At 41.1% G+C, this 23,898-nt stretch overlaps 1 protein-coding gene and 1 long non-coding RNA gene across 17 annotated transcripts in view; one reads left to right on the top strand and one right to left on the bottom strand.

The window, feature by feature from the left end:
- The first annotated feature begins 788 nt into the window (after nucleotides 1–788).
- On the top strand, nucleotides 789–5,340 carry LOC311445577. Its single transcript, XR_014698518.1, has 2 exons — nucleotides 789–2,696; nucleotides 3,124–5,340. It is a non-coding gene; the product is annotated as an uncharacterized lncRNA (long non-coding RNA).
- Nucleotides 5,101–23,898, bottom strand: part of EYA2 (EYA transcriptional coactivator and phosphatase 2) — a 97,725-nt gene continuing 78,927 nt past the window's right edge. For 15 of the 16 annotated variants that reach the window (XM_084537837.1, XM_084537840.1, XM_084537830.1 and 12 more), the window contains 7 exons: nucleotides 20,863–20,952; nucleotides 14,849–14,907; nucleotides 12,307–12,467; nucleotides 11,212–11,326; nucleotides 10,485–10,606; nucleotides 9,584–9,684; nucleotides 5,101–5,557 (listed from right to left, as the gene is read on the bottom strand). In XM_084537837.1, coding sequence (XP_084393963.1) covers nucleotides 5,477–5,557; nucleotides 9,584–9,684; nucleotides 10,485–10,606; nucleotides 11,212–11,326; nucleotides 12,307–12,467; nucleotides 14,849–14,907; nucleotides 20,863–20,952 — 729 coding nt within the window. In that variant the 3' untranslated portion in view covers nucleotides 5,101–5,476. The remainder of the gene's footprint in view (nucleotides 5,558–9,583; nucleotides 9,685–10,484; nucleotides 10,607–11,211; nucleotides 11,327–12,306; nucleotides 12,468–14,848; nucleotides 14,908–20,862; nucleotides 20,953–23,898) is intronic. The other variant, XM_084537834.1, reaches the window with a different exon arrangement.

Genomic DNA, 23,898 nt, shown 5'->3' with positions numbered 1-23,898 from the left:
AAGCTTGGCAAGGTCCAAGTGTGATTTTTGGCAGAGCTGTTTTTAGAAATCGTTCAAATCCAAGTTCTGTTTTAACTAAATAATTGAAAGTTTTAAGACAAAGAGACCTAAGAAGATAGCATCCTTTCCTGCCTGCCATCTCAGTGTTATTTTTGGTTGGTAAGAGCTATTTGCTTTGTGTTACACTCCACAAAACGAATGACTTGCTAGAAGTAGCAGTTGAGAGCAGATAGGTGGGAAGACCCTAAGGATAAAGTTGGGGAGGGGGGAAGGGAAGGAAATATTTTGTTTCAGTCCTGCACCTGAAGAGGATGGAGGGGAAAGGTATGTGGTATGGATCATTCCCTACAAAACACATTAGGCTTTTGCAAAAGGAGTACATTATGTGAGCGCAGTTTGGCAAATCATTCTCTATAGGCTCCAATGAATGAGCACTGCTCATCAGAGAGCCAGGAAATGTACCTGAGCTTTAAGCCAGGCAAAAGCACAGGCAGAACTGAAATTTGACATGATGAGCAAAAGGTGCTCTTAGAAAATGGAGCAAATCTATTAAATTCCTCTCTGGGGCAGCACTTGCAGGGACTACAGGTGAAGGGAAAAGCAACTGTGCCCAGAAAGCCTGTTTCCCTTCACTGTCTGCTGGGATACTCGATTCCCAATGACAGCATAGGTCATGAATCTGTCTTCGTCTGATCTTTGTCGTGATTGCAAGTTTTCCATTGTGTGTGTTGCTTTTTGTGTTACTTCTCATTTTAAGTATTCTGTATATTTGCTGTTTTCAGGACAAAAGGACTTCACAACTCAATTTGCTGCGGCCTTTTGCTCATTTTTCAACAAGATAAGTAACTGAAACTTGGGAAAATAATCTCCAGGTTTCATTCTACTTATAGTTTTATATATTGAAATATGCCTGTTAAAATTAAACTGTTACCTTCTTATTTAGAGTCCTGGCATGCAAGAAAACCTTATGGTGAAAAGTGGAAGAGAAAGGATACTATGAATTATTGTGGTCTGTTTCTGCACAGTACCTCATAAGTCTGCTGAATAAATAGCATTAGATACAAAGTTCTGGTCATGCAGAAGCTAACTGAAGTTTCAGGGATAAAACTTTGACCCTGATGAAGCCCATATACAGTATGTTACTTAGGAATAACTACCATAAGTGAGGAAGGTCCTTACCTGACAGAGAAGAGATGATCAAGAAATGCCAGAAGAGAGGGAGAAGGTAACACAGCTACATTAAACACTTCTAGGAAAAGCAAGAATTGCTCTGGCTTTTAGAAGCTGCTTTTAAGAGCCAAGTGATAACGTATCTGTTTGAATTTATCTCCCAGTCACTGCAGTCTCAAGTACCTGCAGCAGACCATCAGCACTTGTGTTGCTCTTACAGCAATAGATTAAATACATATTTACTGTAAGTCAGCATTTCAAACTCCATCCTGTCTAAGAAGTATGTAACAGGTGAATTACTGCCCTTAATTTCAGAACAGAATAATTGAATGATAAACTTTTTCAGTTTTTTCTCCCATATCTGAGAAGTTTCTGGCTGAAATAGGCAACCCACATTATGCAAGTTTTCCGTTCATTGCTTTGGGAAATAATTGAAAGTGCAAACAGTAAACATGCTGTGAGGCTGTAATAGTCTAGAAAATACTTTTAAAATGCTGTAAAATATTTTTAAAAATGGCTTCCAGTGCATGTCTTTGCAATTGAGTATTTTGTCTTTTATAATAGAGATTGGTCTGCCCACATTGTTGGGGTTTGGGGAGGAGGTGTTGGAATCACAAAACCTGCAGCTGCTCCTGAGGAAAAATGAGTTTCTTTACTTTCCTTGATCACAACTCCACCAAATCAACAGGAATGTAGGAGGTGCTGTACCATTACTGGTATGGGTTATTTGTTTTGTTTTTTGCTGTTCATTGTTCTGATAGGAACAGACTGAAATGGAGGCAGTGTAGATGGCTGTGGTAACTCATCACAAGGCTTCTGCTCTGATCAGCAGGAGTTACCAGCTATTCTGGTGATACTGCCCCATGTGGGTGCTTAGAGGGGAAGGGTTATATACTCCCACGTAACCCTTAGCTTTGCTGTATTTTGCAATACCTGCTGTCTCTATGAAAATGGCTTGATTTTTCTTTCATCCTTCTGGCAAAGGGTCTGATGTAGCTCTTCTTCTCTGCTACAGCAGAACAGGAATTTGGGGGTTCACATGACATGATTTGAGGTGTAGGTTGTTAGTTCTTCTAGTATTGTCATTTTAAGTCCCAGCTTTTTCAGACATCAAATACACGTGTCTGGGATCCACGTGGTACCAGAGGATCACAGCAGCAAGGAAATCTTCGCTCTGGCTCCCAAGCGAGACTGTTTCCTTTACAAAAGGTTAGGAAACCAGTTGAGATTATGGCATACAAAGGATCTGATTATGAAATTATGGGAATATTAGCAATCAGTAATTGGTAGCTTTAAAAAGCTGTTTTCTTTTATTCTGCAGCATTGTATTCATATGTCATCTATTTAACTATGAGGGAATGATAGTGTAGAGGATGTGATGTATGACATGCCAGTTTAGAGGCTTTTTTTTTTTCCTTGTTTGGAAACGTATTTTGGTCAAAGTATGGGAGAGGAGCTGTGACAGCAGCTACTGCACCCTCATACTACAGTCTCATTCAAGAGTCCAACCAGTGTTATCTCACCAGGTATGTGTTTCACATCCCCTTTTCTACTTAGGTTCCAACAAGTTTGAATTAGAGGTTCAGAAGTGTACTAACATACTGCCACTTTGTGTATTGTTCTGCCATTTTGGGGCAGAATTTGGTATCAGCCATCTTTTTAATAATGGTACTAACATGATTTGTTTAGTTTGTTCACCTCAGATTCAGCTCTACTGCTACTTATTTGAGAATGTGGTCACATTATAGCTGTACTCTGACCTGGTTAATGATGTGACTGAAAGGATTTTATGCTGTAACTATGCAAATGCATTGAAACAGTTGAAAATATTAAGCCGTTTGTGTTCAGGAGTAACAAAATGTTACAGATACATTGAAACACAGGTGAAAAGGCCCCTGCATGTGTGGGGCATGCATGTGTTTGCAGGCCTAATGTATGTTCACAAATAAAAAGCTGTTACAGATACCTTCTTCCAGCCATCTGATTCCCTGGAACAGTAAATCTTCATGGTCTGGCTCTAGTGAGAGATGAATACCTGCTACTGTGACAGGAAGGAAACACTACGCCAAGTCTGACAAACAAGTGTTCCTAACGCTGGTGTACACCACCCTCATCAGCTCTGTTACCTGTGGGTAAGTAAAAATCATTAGCTGGGAGGATATATGGAGAAACAGTAATATAGTAAGCGGAGCACCAGCAGGCACTAACAGAGAACAAAATGCCGCCAAGAACTTTGGAGACAGAAACAACAGAGCTTGAGAATCTTTAAATACAATCAGAAAGCAAAATCTTCTAAGAAGCCTTGCGGGCTGGGTGGGAATCACTCTTGACTCAAATAAGGCAGGTGTTAGATTTGGAGTATCAAGCAAGAGCAATTAGCTGATTGACAGGGTGTTAAAAGCTGAAGTATTGCTTTCTTAGGAGTCTGCTATCCCTGGCATTTGTTCCTTTTTCAGAAGTTTTATTCATAGATGTGCTTATCTTGCAAGTATCTGTCAGTTCTCCAGTTTGATTTCTTTGACTTGTGATAAAACTGCCTACCTGTGACACTCATACACTGCTGGAAAACCTTGAGGGAAAAATTCTACCAGTCGCCTCTCAGCAGACCCTGGGACAAGCAGTGCCTCTGCTAGAAAAATCACATTTTAATTTGTTGTGTGTTGTACTCAGCCCAGAGACCAGCTCTTTGCAAATGCCTCCAAAGCATGTACTCACAGGATGGTTCTGTTCATGCCTGCTGTTGATGAGTATGGCTAACATTTTAAAACTGCTGCAGGGCTGCAACATTTTGAGCCCAAGACTGAGATCGCGTTCTCTGTTTGAGTCCTGCAGAAAATCCCCTCACAAATCTCGCAATGAGTCCGTTTCCTGTGGTAAAAGTATTTTAACATTGGGAGCATCACTCAGGCTTGTGTAGCACTTATGTAGCGCTTGTGTAACACTTGTAATTTGTGCAATGTATGTGTGTTTGATCGTGTTTCACACATGATAGATAAGGGGATTATGTTACTTGCAGCATTGCTCTAACACCTTGTTCCAGTAAGGCTGTGATCCTTGTGAGGTTATTTGGTGCAAGCAAGAAAGAGCAGTTTTGAAAATGAATCAGATTCAGCCAAACCCAGAGAACTGCAACATTTTGACAGCAAGAATTAACTGCCAGTTCAGCAGAAATCCTAAAGCTGAAACATACTTGTAGATGCATTTATTTACATAAAAATAAATATGCACAGCTGCAATATTTGCTTGCCCTGCATCTTCCTCTGCAAGAAAAGTTGGATTTGCTGACCATCCGTGTTCTCTTCCAGTGGACAGACCCACCGTCTTCACTCTGTGCACCAACAGACAGAATAGTTGGCTACAGACTCCGTTTTGCCTCTGAGGGGCTGTGTTCAGAGTCCTCCTAATCCAACCCCACCTTGAAAGGAGGAGTATGTATTCTACATATACTCCTAGGCCCAAGAGCAGCTGGAGAGAAGAGAAGGCAGGTAACCTAGTTCCCCAAAATGTAAACATTTTTTTATTTAATGCCTTTCACTCATCACAAGGTACTTTTCCCCCACCCCCAACCCCCCAAACCAAGATGGCAGCATAAGGCACCGTGTAGACACATGCACAGTCCACATACCATCCATGTAAGATTTAAAAACACAGCTATAGTTCTTACCGGCAGTCCCATGTGTCCTTATTCTTACTGTACACAACATGATTTTCCCCAGAGATTGTCCTGGAGAAATGAACTCTTAATTTAGAATGGCAGGACTCTCCCCACCCACCCACCCACCCCAAAAAGCCAGATTAAAAACACAGGTACAGAGCTTAATACCAGAGTAATGAGATTAGTTCATAAATTAAAAAATACAAACAAAAAAATCAACAGTTTCACTCTTATTTTCAGAAGCTCCCATGTGATATGATGTACTATGCACAGAGCATGCTCACAGACTCTTTATTATGTCCTCTTCCCCTTTTAAAAGAAAACTGACAAGTAGACCCAAGACTTCTAGTGTTTGTTGTCGATGGCAAAAAGGCAGTTACAGCTCTGTGCATCCGGCTTAAGCATGTAACTGCAGGCTCCCCAGAGTTATCTGAAGGCTTTTCCTCTGTTCAAAAGAAGAAGGACTTGGTACAATGTTCTTTGGCTGCAAGTTCTTAGAGGCTTCCACTGAAAGGGTTCTCCTTCAAAAAAAGAAAAACTGCAGTTGCTGTGGGATTTTTTTTTTTTTTTAATAAGAAAATGCTGAGGAATAGGCGGAACCGATGTAATAGTTTGAGTGAAGCCCTCACAGTGCTAAGATGTTGGGGTCTGCTACAAATATTCAAGTTCCAAGGCGTGCCGAAGAGCTTCCAGGTCAGCATGACAAGAGATTCTCCAGAATGGCATGTTGTGCTAGAGTGAAACCAAAAGAGGGTTTTTTGTTTTGTTTTGTTTTGGTGGATGTTGTTGTTTAATACTGAGATGAAAACAAATTTCTTAATTTGGACCCTCAGTAACAGAGCTTTGTACTTGGGCCACCGGGTTGTCATGGTGTCACAGGCAAGGAGGCTCATCTTAGAGAGAAAGGAAGGAAGAAGGAAGTTTCTATTTGCTGAGGCATTTCTCCTATGCAGAGAGGAAGGAAAGATCTGCCACAATTTGTGAGTGTCCTGCTTCAGGGATGATGTAGGATGCAGGAAGACTTTCTGAATGTACTAGCCACTAAACTTTACCCTTGTATTTTTTTTAGGGATTAATTAAGAAAGTTTCTAGAATTTCAGTACTCTTAGAAACAATTTTCTTGCCACTTTGTGATGTTTGTCTATAGTAACAAACTATACAGAATCTTAAGCATTGTAATCCTATCCTCTAACACAAGGTTCAAAGTTATTCTGTTTGCTGTAAGTGAAAGCCAGTGCATCACAGCCAAGTAAACAATATATTTATCACAAAATGAAGTTATTTAAACTTACAAAGATGCAATACCATACAGAGACAACATGCTTTCTAACAATTACTTCCCTTTCCTAATTAACTGGAGCAATAGGTCATGCTACATTTCCTGGAAAGGTAGGAACTGGTATCATTGCTCAGATCGATTTTTCATTTAGTGTAACACCACTGCCTCAGAGAAAGGTGCAATAGGTTTATATGACAATCCGTCCTCAACGAAGTCTCCCAATTCTCATTTTTGAGAGACTATCATATGTACTTCTGCCTTCCTGTTGTTCAATTCATATTAATTGTGATAAATCTGAAGTCATGTATACAAATGTCCAAGTTCTAACCAGTCATGCCACTTGATATCCTAGCATCTACACAAATCAGCTATGACCTACTATTAGCTTCTTTATGATAACAAGATCATCTAATGAGAATTGTGAATATACCATAGGAAAACAAAACATCTCTGAAAGATTCCAGCTTTTTATAAGTGCTGTGAAACAAGAGAGATTCAATTAAACAAAGGACCTGAGATGGAAACTATAATCTGGTAAGGTATAAATAGTTCTATCAAAGTCCAGTTCTAACAACATAGTTCCATAAAGATTAGCAATGGCTGCAATTGCCATGGCCACTTTTTATGTGAAAATATCAAAATAATTAGAATTTGTTTTTAAATGTTAAATTCAACTCTTCTAGGTATGTTCTGGTCAGCCTGTGGTTTGAGCTGCATTTGTTTCTTATCCAAAACAATTCAAACAATTTTACTTTAGATCAAAGATACGCAGCTCATACTTGCACTTAGATTTTATGATAAGATCATTGTTTTCTTAGCTTCCTCCCAAAATACAGGTATCTGTACAGTCAACGTGAAGTATGCAGTAACTAAGCCTTAATTGACAAAGTGTACTGTCTTTCTAGTGTGAGAATAATTTCTGAATTTATCACTGTAAACATACTGTTTCTGAATAAATAGCATAAACAAAGCTTTAAAGAAGAGATGATGCTGATGAAGGGAGAAGATCCTTTTCCAAGTCTACCTACCTGTATAAAAAAACCTCCAGTGTAGTGTCTATTGACATGCATCTGATGTTTAAATACAACTCAAGTTTCCCTCTGGTATGTTGCCTATCAGTAAACAAATGCTTCCTTCAAGCTATTCATCAGTGTGTGTAGAAACAGCAAGCAAACACAGACCTCTGAAGTGCCTGGACTCCATTGCTCTGCAATTTCACTTTAAGAAGAAGAGTTACTTCCTTCTCCCTTCCCTTCCCCTGGTTATTATTAAACCCCTCCCATTAAATTATCTATTTTTCCTTCTTTAAAGGGAAGAAAGCTTGGTCTCTTGGCCTCTCCTGCTGCTCAGCATTTACAGATTTACCACTCATCAGACAGGTGAAGAAAAATGACCCACTAAAAAAAGGAGATATTATCAGTGCTGTCGGCAAAACAGTGAAAGGCTCTTTGCCTGCCCTCTCTCTCCACTTTTTTTTTGTATAGAGCTCAGGTGTGTAGAAGTCTTGACTAATGATAGTCATCAATCAAAGGAGGTGACAGCCCAGCAAAGAATGTGCTCCACTAATGGGAGAGCTGCTTAGGCCAAGAAACACAAGCAAGAGGACTCTTGAAATCCTGCCTCTATGAGCCCGCTGAACCTTCCCACATCTTCATACTGCCAGGGAGCCTGGTGGCCTTTGATGCAGTCATGTTCACTGACCCACTACCTTTGAAGTATGGTACTGGGCTGTCAAAAGCAGCACACTATTATCACTTCATTCCCAGTCATGCATTCTGGACTCATCTCTGAGGACTCCTTAACCCTTCATGAACTAGAGAACCCTCTGCAAATCTGAGCCGTTTTCAAAGGGGTGGGATTTGTTGTTTTATTAGTAAGGCTAAATGTATTATAAGAAGGAGGGGTTTGATGATGACTTGAGATACAATTCTGGGGCTAGAACATGTGCTGACCACCTTATTTATTTGCTGGGATTCTTTTGTTCCTGGGTTTATGCACCCACAGGAATTAGATTTGTTTGAAAAGTCTTTGCAGAAGCTTCGTTCAGAATGAGATGTCAGGTCCTCCAGCATAAAGTCAAGCCTCACAGCTGAGTTACCGTGATGTAATATTCTGTCTATTACCTAAGCTACCACAACCATCTGTGTGTCTCCTAAAAACTAATCAGTTTGCTGAAGATGGGCCTCATGCAGTCAATCCCTGCATCTAGATTCAAGTGCAGTGCTCCTGAAGCAAATGCAATTCAATCACATTGCTGCAGGTACAACAGGAACACAAAATTCAAGATGCACAAAGATATCTTGAAATTAATGCTTGCCATTAGCAAACTGTATTCCTGTCTCTGTAAAGCTAAATAAACAGAGATTCCAGGCAGGCTGCTGTCCTAAAGATTAGGAAATGAAAACTGTGGCACTTCAAATCTCATGTTGCACAATTTAGTTGATAAATGTGACTACTTTCTGTCTTCAGTTGTTACCTTACTACCACTCTTGTGTTTCTCTAATACACTGACATCATTTGTGCATGGCAGAAGGTACTCCCTTGCTGTAACTCTAAATCTCGTTTTTTTCCTCGTAAATCATTGTAACCAGAACACGGGCTTTGGTCTTCTTAAACTTTGCTTGTACTTTCTCCGAGCTCTGGAATCCCAGCTTCTCTCCTCTTACAGCCTACTGAAAAGAAAGATGCTTCAACTGGTCCCTGAAACTTCAATTCCTGTTTCACAATGAGTGAACTGTGGACACTAATGGCTGTAGAACTCAATTGGATGCAAGGGTTAGTCCATTTAATTATTTCTATGTCTACCTATGCCAGTGGGCTATTCATCAAGCATGAAATGCTACAAACTGTGGGCTTATCATTCCTGACCATACTGCTGTCAGAGTTTTTGTTCTACTTCAAGTTCTGTATACCTTCCCGATTTCATTTTGCTTGTGAAATCAATCACACTGATCAATAAATCATTAATATAGGCAACAGCTCAGTACTGGTCCTTTTGGTATTTACTGTAATGATGTTATGCCCTATGACCTCACTGAGTCATAAATAGAAATAGAAGTGTGCATACATGCATGTTCTAATAGACCATTCAAAACTACTTCCAAGAATTTGGACTTCACAAAACAAAAATAACAACAACAACAAAACAGCTACAGATCAGAAATTCACCCTGCTTGCTCATCTGAGATCACACACTGGAGTTTTCCTTTTCTTGTGTTTAAAGCCATCTTTATTAAGCAAGAATGATTCCTGGAACACGTGACAGAACAGCTACCTGAAAAATTTCACTAACTGCCAAGGTGGAAGGAGGATTTACAGTATGAAATAGCTCACATGGTTGTTAAGCCATTTGCTTATTAAGAAATTAGACCAATTCTAAGCTGTTTCAAATGGAGGGAGCTTCATTAAATGCTTAAGTAAAGAATGAGCCATTGAAATGAAAATGTGGAAGAATCCAGGATGGCATCCACAAACTGTACCTTTTTTGCTCCCTGTTCCTCTTCAACACCGTCTCCTATTACAATGTACACGGCTTTCCTTCCAAACCTTTGCATTATTCTTTCAAAACAGCTTTCTTTCCCTGAGAAACAGAAGGGAAGATGCATATTTTATCTGTACACATACAACAAGTGGGGCTGACATTCAGGTACTGGAACTGAAGTTGGAACCTAATTGAACTTGCTGCATTGCTCATTTTCTTTAGAAATTAGAACCCAACTTAATCTTCATGTGAGATGGATTCTTTCCATCCCATGAAAGCTACTAGCACTTTCTTTATCAGCTGAAGACTTCTAAGTGCTGCAAGTTTTCTGTAAACATTGTGACTGATGAACTACTTAGACTGGCCATTGGTAGAGTGATACAATGGTCATCATTTTTAGTTTTGAGAGCCCTCTTCTGCTTGTTCATGAAAAACAAACCTCAAAAGTTCAAACACTTAAACCAAAAGGGACAGAAAACAAAGCAAAAAAAACCTCCAAGCCAACCCTGTCAATATTTATTACTCTCACAGCTTCATAAAACTCATTCAGCACACTTGACTCCAGCAAGAGCAACAGGATCCAAACAGTGTTTCTGTAACACGTACAACCAGACTGCCTTCCTTCTAGCTAGGTGCAGTTAAGACCCAACATACTTTAGCTGCTCCACAGGGTGGATATTTTTCAGACTTGTTCCCTCCCAGAGATGCTTGGGAAGACTTGATTTTTTGTGCTCTGTACTAGCTTAAGTATGGTCAGTCAGGATGCAAATCACAGATGTGTAAACATGGAGCTAAAATGAAAGTTCACACATTGCTTGTTGTGATCAGGTTGAGTGTGCCTGACTTAGGGACAAAAATTCAATCTATCTTTGGTGAGGCATAAGTTAGTTTGTTCTTACCCGTTTTTGTTGCACTGTAAATATTTTCAATGGGGAAGACAGTGCCCAGTCCATAGAGAAGAACTTTTGCAAGAGCTGGTATAAGCTGAGTTGTGGTGACCAACACATTCACACAGTTAGGCCTAGAAAACAAAAGTTAGTAGAAATGGCAATATGTGTTTCTCTCTTTTACTCTAAATCGAAAGATGGCAGGAAGCAAACCTTTCTTGCAAATGCAAGTTCTCCAGCCAAGGGGAATTATGGAGCTAGAAGGATTATGCAGCTAGAGGCAGGTAATCTTAGTACTGTTATTGTCTCTTTATCAATTTAATAGAATGAAAAAAAAAATACAAATCATCAGCAGTGATGCAGCCTTACTGCACACATGCCAGGATCTATTCTGCAGGAATTTAAATGCTATCTAGGTAATGGCCATGCTTTTGTTCTTTGAGTGAACATGTTCAGGGATAGAAGGGCCCTTTCCTTCTCTAAATCTGTGCACAGGAAAAGTGTACTACAGAGGAGGCAGTCATGGAAAAGCAAGAAATAAGGGCTGGTTTTTCTTTTGCTCAGTTCATCATCTCAAGCTAACCCCAACACGTCTGACCAACATGTGCAGACAGGCCTCCCACAAGTTTGGCCAGCAAAGTCCTATAAATGTGTCTCAATTTGTTTAGAGGGAGAAAAAAAAGGGAAGCAAAGGAGATCCTGGATCAAGCCCGTGGGCAATTCTTTAAGCTGTTCTTACCGGGAATGTATCAAATTCAGCGCCTTCAGAGCATGTGTGAGCCAGAGATCAGTCAGCGCTTCAAGTTCTGCTCTTAACTGCAGCCAGGTTTCCCTCTTAGGAGCTCCTATTAAACCTGTAGGCAGGGAAAGCATCTTTGCAGAAGCACAGAAAGAGAGCTGCGTGGCTTTGTATGTAGTATGCCAAAGGCCTCCCGGCTGTGTTCTGAATCCTGCCTCTCCTAAAGGCCTTTCTCTTGGCCTCAGTGCAGGCTGCTCCCCTTTACCCACAGCCACATCACTGCAAGGTTCTGCTCTGAGGTCCATAAACCCAGACTGCAATGCATGCCTGTGCTACTAGAGCTCAGCTTCCTTCCTCTCTGAGGGAGTAGTATCAGTCACCTGCAGTCTGCAGGACCACGTTAAAACATCTTGGAGTTATCACAGAGCTCATACGGGAAATGAGCAAGAGGACAAAAGAGCAGTGTACAGGGGCTGATGTCCTGAGCTGGAGCCAGGAAGGTTTTTGTTTTCCTCCTGAAAAAGCCGTGCACCATTTCTAGTAAACGTGGGAGGGTATTCCTCCAACAAAACAACAACAAAAAGTCTGCGTTTTAACAATTCTTAGTTTTACTTCTTTCCTGTCACAGACTTGTTGTTGAAGTTATAAAAGAGAATCAGAAAAACCTATTGGAAGAACTGGTGGTATTGTTTTAGGGGAGTTAAAAGCAAGTAGTTATGTTTTCAGACAGAAATCAGTCCTGTGTTCTTCTGTGGGGAATAAATAAATAAATATTTAGTTTTAAACTTTTTGCTTGCTTACTAGACATTTTGGAAAATTTGAGAAGGCTGCCCTCTGGCCAAAGTAATAATAAAATAAAGCCCATGCTCAGACTTCAGTCCTTCTCCAACCATTAAACCAAGTATTGTAGCATATCTTCTAAAAACCTCATACTGAATCCTCATTTAAGAATGACTGCTGAAACACTTGCTCAGCTCAGTGTAAAATATTCTTATCACAGTGTTCTCTACACCTCCTCTACAGCATGCTTCTAGCAGGGTCAGAAGTATTTGAGATGATGAACGGCATGCTTGCTGCCTGGCAGTAAATACTCACCCCCTACATTGTTTTTGTAGGTGTTGTACATCTCTTTCACCCGGCGGTAGCGGAATGCTAGTTTCCTCATCCAGTCAACTCCCCCGTGAACGCCTGAGCCCAGACATAGATTTGCACTGGCAGTTGAACTGTGAAAGCCATCTGCAGAGAAGTTGTATGTGCTGGGAGAAGGAGGAGGGAAGGGGAGAGGTCATTATAATCACAGTCTATACAGTGCCAGCAGGGAGCGGAAACAACTGAAAAGTGATGTGGAGTCAAGTGGCAGCAGAGATGTACACAGCACACGCTGTACAGCCGTGGAGTTCATCCTTGCTGCCTGCTCTCACCCACGTATCCCAGAAGGGTGTGTGCCACCCTGCCTAATGCTCGTTTCCACTGTGTAACTTTTCTGTGCGCAACTAGAACCAAAAGATTTGAAAGGGCATTTGTGGCCTGTTATTTTTCATTTACTTGAATGATTTATTTCCAGGCTAGGGAATCAGCCTGGTTGCCAGACCCATGATCCCACACAGTCATTAGCCTCATCTCTGAAAAAAAAACAGCGACAACTACCACAACTGTAAGCAGTACAGGTTGTTTAGCACTTCCTGTCAATTCTGAGGTTCTCTGGACTACAAAACATCTGACTGTCCTCAGGTCACTGAAAATCCTTACCTGCCTGTCATCCAGGCTGCTAAGCTGCAGAAATAGTCAAATCTTAAAGAATTTTTCTGGCTGCTTGGCTATATTGTTAAACATGAACTGAACACATTAATCAAGAAAAAAAAAATAACTAAACAAGCCTTAAATGCCTGCACTGTGTAAAGCTTTTTAAACAAAAACTGAATGAAAACTTCAAAGCAACCCCAGGGTAATTACCACCATGGGTGGGGGCTAGTGGCAGTTCCACTGGCATTCTAAACTGACAATGTCTTGGAAGGCAGCAAGCCTGTCTTCTTCCAGGTGTTTGTTCCCGTCTTGAGCCCTCCTTGATGCACCTCGCTTTGTATCAGTGCAAGCATTTCTTTAGCACTGAGGTGCATCAGATCAGGGAACTGTTCCAGTTTAAAGACAACATAGTTTAAAAACAAGCAAAGAAGTTGCTTTTCAGCTGGATCAATTCCCTGAAAATATGGCTGGGGGTGGGGTATGGAGCAGCTCATGTTATCCTAACATGTTTGCTGGATGGCAGCATCAGGGTGGGTTTCAGAGCTTCAGCAGAAGGCAGACTGGGCTGCAGTTGAAGAGGGCAGCTGCACTCATGGGACACAGTCTGCTGGGTCAGGTCACACACCCAGCGGAGTCAGACAAACTGAACCAGAGAAAGGGAAGAGACAGAAATGCTCAGTGACACAGACCTAGTGTTCCTGGGCTAATCTTGAAGCCAGCTCAGCTTAATGTGCTTCCGGTACCTCACTGGGGCAGTAGCCAGTGCATCTACATTCACATCCTGATTTACTATGCAGTAATTTCCCCTTCTTGAAAGCTCTGAGGCCAATTTATTTCAGTATTAGAACATCCAGATAAATTTAACATGCTTAACGTATTTCATTTAGCTCAACTTCATATACCACACAGACAAACCATAAGCATGAGAAGTATCTACAACTGAAACCACTTAGGGGCTTTTCACAGGATTCATGATACACTATTAGCTTACAGCTTTTGTTGTTGTTGTTCACTCAAAGTAATTGCACTGACTGAGATAAAACCCAAATTATTATTTTAATCAATGTCTGAATATTTATCCAGACTCACCTGCTAACAAGCCACAGGAGCCAAAGGACCAAAACATGCATGTGCCATTTCAGTGCGTTACAAAGCACAAACCATCAATTCAGTTTCAGCAAAAAATCTTTTGAGTGTTCTCTACAGAAGGAGAAAGCTCTTCCAGAAGACTGCTCCTTTGTTTTCTATGCTGCTTCTGCACCAATTTCTCAAAACAACCATCCACAAAAACACAAACTAAAGTTTTTTAAGAGCTCTGCGTATCTTTTTCTTGCACTGATTACAGTGACTACAAGCAAAACTTTGGGAAAGGTAAATGTAATCGTACAAAAATAGTTTTTATGTACATGATTAATGAACTTAAACAGGCAATATTAATAGTTAGTGCAGTTTTGGTGTATGTTTACACCAGTGACAAGGCTGTGGCTTTGGCAAGGACGACAGTCCTTACGAGTAAGCTCATTTATTACAGATTGGGCAGTGGGAAACCTTTCAGTCTGGTTTTGAAAGGGTTTGGCTACACTTGAGCCAACTGGCTGGCCAAATCATGTTGGAAACCAGTGTAGTCAGAGCAAAGTTCACCCTAATTTTAAACATAATTCCTAAAATGGTTCAAAGCTGAGCAAGGTCAGGGCTTGACAGTAGGCACAGGCAAATTAATGTGTGAACAGCAGCTCTGTACTTCTGTGCATTTAATAACTGCAGACAGCATGGAGCCAGGAAGGGGAGAAGGCACATGGCCAAGGAAGTTTTTTTACAACACTGACCAACCCCCTGCTATTTTCAAACAGCTGGGGACTACCTGGCCTGCAGCTTCCACCCGGAGATCCCATACCTTAGATCTTGACCATTATCATCTGACGATACATCATCTATGTGGATCTGGTCACAGTCCTGAGAAGCGTATGAAAAAAATACATCAGTAAATAAATACTTTGAAAAAACATTTTAAAGAACACTTCATGTAATGAAAAATGATTTCAAGGCTAATGCTACGAGAAAATCTTACACGTTGCCAACATTGTCTGGTACAGTATAGCCAGCTAATTGTTACAAACAATATTACACAGCACTTGCAGAAATAACTAAATGTGTGTGAGACAAGCTGCTATCTAAAGGCACAACAGCTCCTTAATAACGCACTAAATGGAATTCCTTCCTATGCAGATATGAGGGAGAGAGAGGGGCTTGTCTTTTAGCCAGGAAAACTGTTTTGTAAATGTTGTTATACATGATAAGGCACAGATTTGGCAGCCTCTCCCACTGTGACAGTACTGCTTTGGACAGAAGGTGTATCCCCACATAATTATAAGGGGAGATCTGTCTCAGAAATTTCCAGAGACACCTGTCCTGTTGGTGTTTTCCCAGGGCATACTGAGGGGGTTCAGCTTCCTTTGATGTGCAGAGAAGCACTGAAGAAGGCACCCTTTCATAGCCCTGTACTGCAGAGTTAAGAAATAATATGTCAGTAATGAGGAAATCTACGGACAGGAAATTTAACCAGAAGGTACACTTAGAGCTCAGCCTGCATGAAGTACGTACTCAAGATCTTATCTTGCAAAATTCTTCATTGTTTGAATCATGGAGGCCCTGCCTCAAAAACTTGAGAAATGTTGTTTCTATTGTTTCCTTCCTAGTCTTAACACCATCATTAGAGAGAGGAAAATCTGTAAGCTTCTCCCTACTGCCTTAATCTCTTTTCTCTATGATCCTTGTAGGTAAGGAGAAAACAGAAAGCCTTCAAGCTGGCAAACACTACCCTTTGTTCTGGCTGATTTTCAATAGAAGTAAAAGCACAGTTGATATAAGGAGACTGAAGTCAGAACAACTACAGCTAACTAAGGAACAGTTATCCTTTACCACCACAGTATTTTATAAACCACACGATCTCCTACCTTACATAATTATAGGCTTTACGAATTCCTTTAAATTAGCCCATCCAAAAAAGAAAAAATCCCCAAACAAGTAACTAAGCTTGATATCAACGGCAAAATGTCACGCATTGTTCTTGCTCATAATCATGACATTTTCTGCAGAACTTGTTTTAGATAATTCTCAACAAGTCATCCAATTTTATCTTGTTCTTGTCTCCTCAGTCCTCTTCATCAACATATGACTGAGGTGTATACTCTGTATAACCGGAACCAAGTAACTGTATTGCAGATTTCTGCTGGCACCTCTCTCTCTTCCACCCACTGTCATTTTTTAAGCCCCCCTCTCCATAGCTGTTGTGAGCCATGCTGGGATAATATTGATGCAGCCCACTCCATTTCAGTTGTGTGATGCAGGGCATTAAGTCAAGGGAAAGGTATTTGTGGAGGGATCTGTTTTTCTCATTTATGAATGAATTGTTCTGTACACTGAAGTGTGACAACAGTAGCTATCACATTTCTGACTTAATAAAATACCATGACACTTGGTGAGACACTACCTCATAGTCCGCCGGCTGAGCCTATCATGTTACTGGGTAAAACACAGGGAAGCTGGTTAAAGCAAGAATGTGGACCGTGTTTTACTACTTGGTTACGAGACTAATTTTTCATTCTCGCAGAATTTCCTTGAGATCTTAGTGAGTGGGGAATCAGGGCAGGATATCTGGGCTGCTGAAAAGAAGGTCCAGATTGTCTGAATGGAAGTCTGCAATGGAAAACCCAGTTTCCACATCTGCTGACTTTTTAAAACGATACTCTAGGATCTCAGAGGTACGTGATCTGTTGAATGTGCAACCTGTAACTGAGTCAAACGTGTAAGACCTAGTCAATCCTCCAAGCTCCTGGAACGGAACTGTTCTTACTGTTGTGACATCTCCAGGCCAGTCAGTGATACACAATCTGCCTCCAGATGGGAGCAAGCCCTTGAACCCACACAGAAAGGTGCTTGAGCTAGCACAGCTTTGAAATGGTACCACAGGCTTGGAAAAAGCTTCTGCTGCTTCCTTGTGAAATACAAGCTGGTTCTGAGGATGCATGGAGAAGCTCCTTCAGTTACTACTTCTGCTCTCTCTGCATATTCTCTAGATTAGTCTCTTGCACATGTAGAAACAGCTTGCAGACATACAGGTTGTCCATTTTTGTATCAGTACTGTGTTAGATAATTTTAAAAAACATCTAATGAATTCATTGATCACTTGAGCTCACATCTCTTCTTAAGGTGGGGATAGGGGGTTAACAGTTCCCAGAACAGGAAACCTCCAGGGAGGGCTCTGAAAGGCAATAACCTGTAAACACACTAATCCCCTTGTTTGCTAATTCCTCATCCCCTTCTCGGTCCTGCTGTCCTTCACACCTGCTTTCTAGAGTGCTAGGCAACGATATCTCCAGAGGGAGGATGAAATGTACTATTTTCTAGCTTGTGTTGCACTGTAAACAAAAGGAGCCTGGGAGAAAAAGCACAACCCTGAAAAGCCCAGAGTCCATACTTGAGCTTCACCATGATCTGTAACCGCGGTCAATTCCTATTCTGCCTGATTTCCCAAAAAGGGAACAAAGAGTGAGAAGATTTCCTTTCAAGTGTATTTACTCATATAGTCTATAGTGTGATCAGAGACCTTTATAGGCCACACCTTGTATGGCCTGCATTTGCAGACAGTAGGGATCTAACCTGCCTGTACTGCAACTGCAGTCAGAGGTGATGTGTCCAACAAGCACCAAAGTGCTACATGAGTAGGTGAATTAGTGTGGTACACCCACATATTTATAATTTGAAAATGCGGCTCAGCAAACACACGCCTCTCGCTTGCCTGGGTTGTGCTTCTAACAGCCTCCAGAACAGGGCAATACTTGTGTGGCTGCATACCCTCAAAGCTGCCCTTGTCAAGGTTTGGTGCCTTCATTCTTTGTTACAGGGCAGCCACACCATTAAGCTGTGTTTTAATAAGTATCGACCCTCCTCCTGCCCAAATCTGCTGGAAATAAATCCATCTTCTAAGTTCTACTACTCAAGAGTTAACTTGCTGGCAGAGAATCCCTTTCTGTAAGAAGACCAGAAGTATTTGGTAAGAGTCTAGGCCTAGGGCTTCTCCATTCGCCCACCTGCCCTGGAAACTGGTGATCAGCCTCCTGCTATCCTGAGGGCTGGGGGTGAATCTTGTGGGAAACGGGCCTCTGCTAGGCTGCAGCACCAAGAGAGGCTGGGCTGTAGCAGCTTATTTGAATGGATCTGCTGGTTCTACTTTTCACACACGCCCAAGATTCCCCTTCTCTGGCATAGCAGGAAAAACGCTTCCAGGCAATGTATCTAGGAAGAAGTTGCCTGAATCCCACCCAGGAAGACCCTGAAAACATACAAAACCCTGGCCAACAACAGGGTGCCAGGGAGCAGGATGGCACTGCGTGTGGTTCAAGGCTATGGCACAGGTGAGGCGAAGGCAGAGTAACAGTGGCCTGACTCCTGTATTCATTTGGCAGTTTTTTTATAGAAGCAAGCTCTGAAAATTCCTGCTATTTATTCATCTGTCATTCGCTGAGCTGACAGCTTGCATCAACTGCAGTAATTCATTCTCTTGATTTTATCTTGATTGATAAGAGCAGCAAAACAAAGGGCTGCCTAGTTTTCTTGGACAAGTTGACAGTGTGTTGCCATAGAGGAAAACCCTATTTTTCTCTCCTGTCTTGCTGAAACATTAAAAGAAGTATGATGTGCCTGATATAATGCACATATATGCAGATAATATATATTATATATATATATATATATATATATATATATATAAAAATAAAATAAATAATGCCTGATAGCATTATTTCTGCATAAGGCAAGAATCACGTGGCTTTGATAGAAAAAAACAAACAAACAACTATTTCCAGTTCAGGCCCCTCACTCAGAATTTGAAGCCAATTTTTTGCTAGGCTGTCCAGTCACAGCCTTACCAGGCTAATGAGGATTACATAAATGCTAGCAAGGACTGTGTGAACCTTGCTGTATCTATGGGCAAATGATTTATCCTCATCAGGCACCTTCTAGGAATGTTTCAACAAAGCTTTATACCCTGGCAGCACCTTCTGCTCTGCACAGCACTGAAAACTGCAGACAGCATAATAAACCAGTCCCCTGTTGCCAAAACAAGGTAATAATTGATTTCCTTGTCCAACCTGCCTCTCTGGTGAGGAGAGATGACATTTCTTCTCCCTCACAATTGTCCCCCACGCTGAGGCAGCCATACTTTAGCTGCTTCAGTATGCTGGGCACCCCCAAAATGCCTGAACTTGGCTAAGGAAGGATTCATGCCAGAGAAATGTCTTGCTATGTTTAGTATTTCCTAACAAGAGTATTGCTTTAGTACTGAACAGGGTGACAATCATACCGCTTTCTCTGTTACAGCTTCTTTCACCTGGCCCCACCATAGAATATGATCAGAAATGGTTTCAGCCCTGTACAATTTTAGCTTATTTTGTGTTGCACAGGTCAGTGTTATGCCACATGATGGTGCTAATGCATATGGTAATCTTTTCGGGTCTAGAACTTGAAGCAGCTTCTGTGCTTTTTTTTTTTTTTTTTTTTAAATCTATTTTTTTCTCAAGTATATCATTCACTGTGTCTTTTTCAAGCCCAGCACTTGGTGATGTACAACCCTTAAATACCACTTTGTGAACGCTCAAGCCTGACTTTCATTTACAATCCAAAACCAAGGAGTAGGATGGCTAATGAACAGAGATGGATGACTTCTGTTCTCGGAACACAGAATTTTGTAAGGGACATTCACTTCTTTTGAATCTTTCCTTATCCATCACTTTAATTACTGAAATGCTCAGCTAAAATCGAAACACCTTTGTTTGTCTTTGATTTGAAAAAAAAAGTTTAGTTTGTTTCACTTGTCAAGCATGAGTCAAAAGGGAAGACTGAAAAAAAAACAAACAGATAATTCTCAGTAAGCAAACCCCCAGATTGTAAGGAGACAGGTGGCAGGAAAGCAGGCACCTCCTGTAATGTGTGGAGGAACACAGTGCAATTAAGCAGTGAAGGAATCAGAAGTTCTCACTGAACTCATCAGGCACAGAAAAAGTTTTATCCCATTTTATCCAGCACAGAAACAAACCCTTCATTTTTCAAGTGAAGAGAAAGTCCGCAGAAGCCTACCGAGGGATCCCAGAACTTTTTCCTCCAAACTCCTCCAAGCAGTACTCTTGACTCCAAGATGCCCACAGCACAAACCCATCCTACTCACTGTAGGTGACTCATTCACATAATTTCTACTGATTGCAAATTAAAACAACTTTTCTTCAGCACTATACAGCTGTTTCTCAGCTGGTGACAGAATTTTGCTTGCATGACTTTGTTTGGATTTCACTATATATTCAAAAGGATTTTCACTTTGTATAAGGAAGGCATAGCCAGATCGTAACAATCTGCCATAATGCAGACAAGGAGGAATTTTTCCTCTTGGTCTTTCATGTAGAAACTCACATAGTTTCATCCTGCAATGTGTCTGCACTTGAGCAGACCTCCTGCTCTGCCTCTGTGTGCAGAACAGAGCTTCCTCAAGAACAGACACTGTTTTTAAAACCTCTGTATTGCATCATAGCTAATTGTTACCTGCCCCATAGGATCTATGCTAATTTAGCTTAATAAAATTATTAAATAGCAAATTTCTGGAGAAGCAGCAGTAATGTCCTCATTATTAGATTTACTGAAACTGCCAAAAGCCATCATTGTTACTGTGTATTTAGAAAAAAATTCCTTAACAGAATGAAGATGTCAAAGGGACATACTAAAAGTATGCTTCCAATAAACCATCTAAGGCCCATTTCTTTGGGGTCAATAATGAAAGTTTCTTGGCCAGAAAAACAAGTTTGTAGAGCAGATGCAAATGATTAGAAAGAAAGATGCTAAATAAAATAAGCAGCTACATACCTCCAGGTCATTAAAGAACAGATGTGTATCTGCAAGGTTGAAGATCATTTCTTCCATCATAAGACCTATCCGCACAGACGTTGTAGTGTCCTGTTGAGGGAGAATCATTTTTTTTTCCCATTCATTTCAATTTCTTTTTTGGGGGTGGGAGATCTTAGACACAGGATCTACACATTCCTTTTTCTGAAGATACGGTCATTAAAGTCATTTAATTTCCCAAGTGTATCTTAGCATGATTTTCCCATCCCTTTTTTTTCTTTTCTTTTTTTCTATTTTCTCTACTAATCAGTTTCTGTTCTCTGAAGGATGGATATAGCTCACCTTATGCATTTCAGCCTGTACATCCAGATGAGTTTAACAAGAACATTTAAACACCTGAGACTGTATAAGAATTGCTTCAGTAGGTTGGACAAAGAAGTAATTTCCAATAGCATCAGTACACAGCAGCTAGGGGACAGTTATGAACAACAGAGCCCACAGAGGGTGATTCTTTCCAGACCCTGTCCTTTGAATCAGCCGTAAGAGGCCAGCATTATTCTTTACACATGAAAGTAGACTTTTAACGTCAAGCAGCAACACAATGAGCAGAATCTGAAAACAGAGCCCACAAGTTCAAACATAAATTATCTCTCTTTCTCTAAAGCATGCAATCTGCATCTCGCTATGCTTGGGTCTTTACTGCCATGCTAACTTGGGTGATGAGCACAGAGAAGGACAGAAAGACAGACGTGTTGTTCCCACATCAGAGCCCACTGTGTGGCACAGTGTGTACTGGCCTTGGTAGCATAAGTGCACATGGAGATGCAAGAGCAGCCACACTGGTGCAAAGCTCTTCCATCTCTGCTGAAGCTCTCTGTTTATTTAACAGTACCAGCAGAGTTAAAACAATCCCATCCTCCCATGCAAACTCAATTACAGCAGGATAAAATGCTTGTCAAAGTCTGACTATTCTTGCTCAGGACAGGACATGCTCTGCAGTGGCATAAAGCTTACTTGCAGAGCCAGAGATGTCATACTGGCAGTTACACCCAAGTAACTATACCTATTTATAAAGTGAAGACAAAACAAGATTGCTTATTAAAATGTTGGATCAGTCCATATGCCATTTGAACTGGTGTTAGAAATGGTGACATGCACTTAATGCCCCTGCCTGCATAGACTGACTGTTTCACAATTTGCTTGTTCTGCAGTTTTCTTGTATCAGCAGTTCCTCCAGGTCTGGGTCCAACTTGGCCCTAACTTGACCCCAGACAGGGTCCCAACTGCTTCCTTAAAGGGAACAGCAAGAAAACAATGCAGAAGCTCTGGCTGCCTACAGAATTTTAAAAACATACTTTTTCATGAATAAAAGAACATGAAAACACACATGCCAGCAGTTCTAAAACAGCTCCTGTACATATTAAGCACCTGTGAAGTTTTTAACATCCTGCTCCTGCTCCTACCAAAATCAGTGACAGAACAAGTACATTCCTGTGCAGCTCTAATGCAGGATGTCCCAAGCAATATGGACCTCCTGTGTGTTTAGTTGATTTACTTTAGAAAATGATTTTTCTCCCTGTTCTTTGCTACCCAGCTAAGACACCACAATTGCCCGTGAGAGGGCCACCACTTCACTTCCCCGCTAAGTCACAAACACAAGCTTCAATCAGACCAAAGCAGCCAGGCTGACTGTTTGGCCAGGGAAGCTGCTCGCAGACAAACCCGTGTAGAATTGACTGTTACTGGCTGACTGCATGTGTGCAGCAAAGCCACTTGGTCCCTCATGCTGCCCCTGTGGGTAGGGGGACAGTGGCCACTGGACTCTTACGCCTTGGCGTACTCCTTCAAAGCTGCTTCCTGGGCACGGTGTACAGACCCGGGGATCTGATGCTCTGAAATACAACCAAGGGACATGCTGCATCCAGCCTGGTGCACTACAGTATTAAATAAACCGCAGCCACTTTTCCACGTCTCCCCTCCTCAAACAACCGACCTTGTTCCTAAACTCACAACAAAAGCACAGACATGTTCTGAGGCAAACTAGGTCTCTAGCAGAAAGTTTTATTATTCATTCAGAATATATTCTTCTTCAAAAATGCAAGTAAAAATAATTTACAGTTAATTTGAAAAACAAGCTCAAAAACATTCTGCCCATTCAAACTAAACAACAACAGAACTTGAAAAAAGAGCACTCCCACAACAGGCTTTTATTTGTAATTCATCTTCATTAGGACAGGGATCTCTCATCTTTACATTCATGTGGGTGGTTTTCCTCCGCTAACATTACAAGCCATGCTAAAATGTCAGATTTATATGTAGTCTTTGCTCTAATTTTCTGCAGATTTCTGTGGAGTCATGTTATTGTATGACAGGACAGTAATGAATTAGCTGAGGAACTCTAACAGGGAGCACAATGTTTGGAGGATGAGTACATTTCAATCAACCTTTGCGGCAGATGCTGTTGACATGGATGGTGTATTACACGCTAACCTAATTATTACGCATTCTTGGTGTAGTTCTCTTTAATTAGAGCAGAATGGCTGTGGTTTCAGCCATGTGTGTGACTCACGAGCACTGTGCCCATCTGAAGAAAAGCTCAGTCACTGATGTTTAAACATGCTTATTGCTGTTCCTGAAAGAAGGGCACTTTCTCCTCTGGGCCAAAAGTAAACTCCACCAGGCTTGCCTTGAACATGTCTACCTTTAAGCCCCAAACCTGCTCCCCTGATGAGGGGCAGGGACACAGGTGCAATTAGGGCATCTGACTGTGGCCCCATGTGAACAGCACTGAATCAAATTTTACTACCCAGGTGTAGTTACACGAGGGAACTGTTTTGAAGAAAATATGCTGCTAGGAAGAAATGATTTTGTAAAATAGTTTTTAATGAAGCAATTTATTTTTATACATTTCAAGGATCATTAGCCTTTAAACCTCTTTTAGGAAGTCTCATTCGTTGGTATCTGTCATTTATTCTCTAAGTTTTGTCTTTAGTTTTATTGGTATTAATCACTAACAGGGAGTAAGAAACATTTCCACAGTGTATGGAGTTACCTTCT

The sequence above is a fragment of the Aythya ferina genome, assembly GCF_964211825.1.
Source record: "Aythya ferina genome assembly, chromosome: 16".
In the NCBI taxonomy this organism is placed as follows: Eukaryota; Metazoa; Chordata; class Aves; order Anseriformes; family Anatidae; genus Aythya; species Aythya ferina.
Note: the sequence above shows the minus strand (reverse complement) of the source record. Positions and strands in the feature narration are given on the sequence as shown.